Source organism: Diadema antillarum, unplaced genomic scaffold, assembly GCF_040938485.1.
Source record: "Diadema antillarum isolate AM-2024a unplaced genomic scaffold, OU_Dant_1.0 seq00002885_RagTag, whole genome shotgun sequence".
NCBI classification, from domain to species: domain Eukaryota; kingdom Metazoa; phylum Echinodermata; class Echinoidea; order Diadematoida; family Diadematidae; genus Diadema; species Diadema antillarum.
The window spans coordinates 1-5,310 of record NW_027273479.1 but is presented as its reverse complement, the minus strand read 5'-3'; the positions used below and the strand labels follow the sequence as shown (position 1 = coordinate 5,310).

The 5,310-nt window shown below is 39.4% G+C and overlaps 1 protein-coding gene across 1 annotated transcript; it reads right to left on the bottom strand.

The window, feature by feature from the left end:
• Positions 1–377: 377 nt before the first annotated feature.
• On the bottom strand, positions 378–4,721 carry LOC139715132 (mitochondrial glutathione transporter SLC25A39-like; the record flags this gene model as incomplete). The annotated part of the gene is made up of 5 exons (XM_071626743.1): positions 4,598–4,721; positions 3,891–4,064; positions 2,030–2,139; positions 1,195–1,279; positions 378–449 (listed from the first exon to the last, which is right to left on the bottom strand). Coding segments are annotated over exons 1-5 (565 nt in total), but the record flags the coding sequence as incomplete, so codon positions are not given.
• Between the last annotated feature and the right edge of the window lie 589 nt (positions 4,722–5,310).

The window sequence follows — 5,310 nt, the reverse complement described above, 5'->3', positions numbered from 1 at the left end:
TTGAGTTAATCGCTGCACAACATTTGAGGAGAAAGAAATAAGAAGAAGAAAGATTCAGTACAGATACAATAGGTGATCCGAGAGGATACTCGGATCACCTAATTCATTTAGCTTCAGAAAATTATATGCTTTCCGAGAATTTGCTTAATGTCAGGATTGTTCTTTTCTCTTTCCTATTTCTTTTAAACAGATATGTTGTAACTTCATTATTAATGATAACATCCCTTGTTTCTTTTGTTTCCCAAATATAGCATCTGTTTTGAATTTGCACATGTGTTCAAATATCTAATTTTCAATTTAAAGGCAAAAGTAACAACTATACAGCTTTTCACGCACTGCATTTCATACACTGATACTGTGAGAAGTTGTTGTGTTACCTGCATAAAGGCCATTGATTCCCCTGTCAGCATACAGCTTCTTTGCGATGTCTACAGTGCTACTGGAGGCACCTTGGGGAAAGATAAAAGAGAAAAGACATCATGGAGTCAATACAGATACAACATAACACACACCCTGACGTGAATAACGCCTCCAGAACCCTTTGAAGCAGAGGCATTAAAACAAAAAACAAGGCATTATACTGCACTGTGATGTTCCTCTTAGCGTCTGTGTTGCATCTGAAATCAGTGTGGCTCGTTGCAACTGAAATGTTAATTGTTTGCAACTGTACCTTGTGAGTTTCATTCACAGACAACCTTCCACATATGAGATTAGACAAGCAAAATCCATTTTATAAATATTTCTTTTATCTGACGCACCTCAGTGCAACAGCATCAAACAAATCGAAAACTTGATCATTCTTGGCTCTACCACCGAAACTTCCATATTCTGGTTTTTTTTTCCCTTTCTAAACCATAAGCATCACCACTTTCAAAATCACAATCGTGACCGATTGACTCTAATGCCATAGTTTGGTCTGTCCATGATACATACGTTCCCCACTGAGTGCAGAAATGGTATGTAACATCATAAAAATTTTCAGCTAGGCAAAAATTCTAATAGATTAGTGTTAGAAGCAATTATGGGGCAAAGCTATCTCTCATTAAAAGTGTTTAAAAGATTGTATTGTGTGGGGGAGTTAATGCACACTCAAAACATAAAATAACTTGACATCCCTGAAAAGTATGCTTTTAGTATTGAAGTACCGATACACAAACTCCTGTGGTATAAGAAATCTATGTGATCTTTGCTCACTTTTTCTCATCTCCCCAAGCTCGCCAAGTTCAATCTGTCTGTGTGTCTTTATCACATCAAAGGGTTGTGTCAAGACAGCTGCTATCTGCAAAGGCAAAGTGTGAGGAACATGGTCACAGAAAACAATCCAGAGAGCATAACAACTTTCAACACTGTCACATTCATAACACAGAGCTTGTTAACCTGTTGAGGACGAGTCCCCGAGTATACTCAAGTAGGTGTCTATGGAAAATGTGTGTTGTAGCAAAATAAGCCCATCCTCAACGGGTTAATGATGCTTACTCAGATTCTTTGAGTTTCATTTGTTTATTTGATACTTTGTTAAGACTTGCTCACAAACACACAACGCCAGATCAAATTCATTGCACATTGGCACTGCCCTGTTCATAGAAAGCACTATGTTTGCCAGTGTTTGTTCTGTAACTATCTTCTGCAGAGGTCAAATTCAGTGTTTTCACAGAAATAAATCCTACGGCCTATCTCATCACTCCTTAACTGCTTTTCGTCAGGCAAAAATAAACAGAAGGAATAACATAACTAAGAATAATTGAGATTTGATGACAAACATATCTTCTCTTTTTTTTTCAATATTTCAATGGAGTACCATCTTCTTTCTTGAGCATGTTATTCATATGCACAAAAGTTGCCAAATTCACATTATATTGGGTGCAAAAATTCTTGTAAAACTGGAGATTGAGAAAACATCAGAACTGAAAAGATCAGGCACAAGCCCGCAAATGACAACATCCACGTTTATATTTCAAAATTTGTTTTTTTTTTTATCTTCTTGTTGTTGTTGTTGCACCTTTGAACAGACAAGAAACGATCAACTCACTGTTCCTGACATTGCTGCCGCTGTAAATGCCATTGTGAATGTGGGTGTCTTCACTCCATAGTCCTGACAGAGCTTGGCCTTCATCAGCTCATAGCTCAACCACAGCACCACTGGAAAAAAACAAAACAAAACATGGAACACATGATAACATTATATTGTCCTCTCGTGTGAACACGGCTGTGACAATATTTGAGAATGCAATGCATCTTCACAAAAACCTGTGTATTTTCTAAGTAACCTTACAATTTTGCTGAAGATGACATGTGTATCTACAATGCATATTTGTACATGTGTGAGTGTGTGTGTATATATTTATATACATATATATGTATATATATATATACGCATTATTTTCATATGTATGTATGTGTTTTGCGTATATGCTTTCTCTTGATATCAATACAAACAGCAATGATAAGTTGCATACAAATCGGCTATTTCTACAAAGGCTGCGTTTATCAACTTTCCCCTGTTTGAACGGCTTTCAAAAGCCGTTTCCAAAGCCCATTCGAAAGCCGTTTCCAAAGCCCTTTAGAAACGGCTTCCAAAATAGTTGCGTTTATCAACTCTTCGCGAACACGATAACTGGCCTGTCACTGCACAGCTGCATTGCGCAATTCGACCGGAGGAGAGGAGGTCATATAAGGTGTGCATGGTTCGTAACTGCAGTACAAAGCCGTTTCAAAACAGCCTTGCGTTTATCTCGCTTCAGAAGGCTTCTAGAAACAGGTTTCTGGAAACCTGTTTAGGAAACCTGTTTCGGAAAGCACAAATTTGCGGCTTTCGAAAAGGCTCTCCGAAAGGGCTTTCAAAACAGCTTTGCGTTTATCAACTTGTAAAAAACCTGTTGGAAAACCTGTTTCTGCCGAGAAAAAGAGTTGATAAATGCACCCAATGTCACCCTTAAAACAATCTTCTTGACAAGCTTTAGGCATTCATTCTCAATCAGAACTGTTTTTGAGGAAATTGTCAAGTGAATGATAGCATACCAGTTTAAAACCAAAACATAGTTCTCAGAAGGGCTCAAAATTCATCTTCAACCATTTGGAATTTGCTTGCAATATATCGAAAGACTCCATCTAGAAACTTGTCTGGTTGATGTGATTTGCCAGGATGAGGGGCATTTCATGAAGCGTTTTGTCAGGCATTTCGTCTAACAAAACTGTTAAAAGCTACTGAAATCCTTGCATCTGATTGGCTGAGAGCAAATTTGTCCGACTAAGTAGTCGGACAAAATGCTTCATGAAATGTCCCCCCCCCCCCCCGGGATGTTTCATCAAGTTAGTCAGTGCTGACAAGTTGTCAGTCTCTGACAATCACCATAGTAACAGTCAGTGACCGGAGCATCTCAGCCAATAAAAAACCAAAGATTTTGCTGAAATTGTCAGAGACTGACAACTTGTCAGCGCTGACTAAATTGATGAAACACCCCCAGGAGCGCCCTCCCCATTCAGTAGTTGGTAGGTAGAATGTTGCGTGATGATATATCATGCCCTCGCAATGATACTTTCTCACAAGTTGCATGCCATTCACTCTACCGTGGAAGATTGGTGGATACTGCTGTGGCCTGATTTATCAAATATTGATAATCAATTATAAAAAAATAATGTAACAACCATGATCAGGTATACTCAGAGACTGTAGCATTTCCGGCATATCATTTTGGCCAATATTTCAAATTTTTGTCATCACCCAACGGAAATCATGTTATCATAGCTTTATTTCACACATTTCTTGTGCGTAAGTGTATATATAAGAGCAAAAAATCGACATTTCTGCCGGCATATAAAAACTGAAGTTTTCCCTTTAAAGTACTATCTGTACAACATATGGTGGAAGTTAACAGCAAACCTGAACTCACCTGAGAAGGGAACGTCTCTCCAGACCATCGGACTCCAGCCTCGCCAGAGGGACATGATGCCGTCCTCTCCCACCGCTCGCTGGACGCAGTCAACGATTTCTCGGTAGGTCAGGGGTCGCGATTGCATCTTGGTTCGGATGAGCTCCAGAGGGGCAATCACACTGCAGGCAAACACTGGAAGGAGAAGTGTTGATGGGACAATGACAAATTTCTCCACACAGGCAACATTGTGTCATGTGCCCAGTCAACCAAATTCAAGTGAGTTGCCACCTGAGACTCCTGACTAATATGATAGTGCAACTTACACTTCACAAGCTTTTATGATCAACCATAGGTCTAACCTCTGGCTGTGATAAAAATAAAAACCATTCTCCTATAAAACAAGTCATAGAAACTCTCTTTGGTGAACTTAATTTTACATTTCATACCAACAAAAGTTACATAAATGTGAGTCCTGGCCACAGCAGAATTTCATGTAATTACTTCCATATGCCCGGAACTAAAAAAAAAACCACACAAATATGAAGCAAAACAAAATACAAATTGTTCTTGGGCGTTTACAGACATATGAATATCCATACTGACAGAGCCATAAATCATGATGACACAAGTCATGCGAATGATCACACCGACACAACATCAATGAAAAGGAGAAATGGCTGTAGACCATTTAGGTGCTACTTGGGTAATAGCATCAATGTACTCACATCTTGCTGTGCCCCCTGCCACCATGGGCTTCCAGTACTGTCCATTGATACCCTGCTCAAAGCCCAGGTGGTACCTGAGCTGGTCGTAGCTGGTGTAATATAGGACAGTGGCTGGTACCGCCATCACCCTGCATGCACACACAAAATAAAGCAAAACAAACATTATCTACATATTGTTAACTTTTACTAATAAGTTTGATTCCATGTCACCAGTTCTCCGTTCCTTACATTGGTTACCTGTAGAAAAAAGGATTATTTTCAAGATTCTGTTATTAGTACATCATTCAGTTCATTCTTTTTTCCCAATTTACATAAGTAATTCTGTTCAAAAATACAATCCGACACGAAGGCTACGTTCATCATCAGACGCATTCTTACTCCAAACACCCAGAGTAAAACATGGGTATGGTGATCGTGCTTTTTCCGTTATGGGACCAAAATTGTGGAATCAGTTACCTCTTCTTAAGGGAAGTGTCATCTACAGAGTCATTCAAATCCAAACTTAAAACTTATCTGTTCCTTTCATACTGAGGACTGTAATTGCTGTATGTCATTAATATTGGATCAATATTGTACAGTCAAACCTGCCTTGGCGGCCACCTCTCTATAGCGGCCACCTGTCTATAGCGGCCACTGAAAAATCCCCCCGAGAGAAAAGCCATGTTAAAGACCCTGTGTATAGCGGCCACCTGTCTAACGCGGCCAGCGGCCAC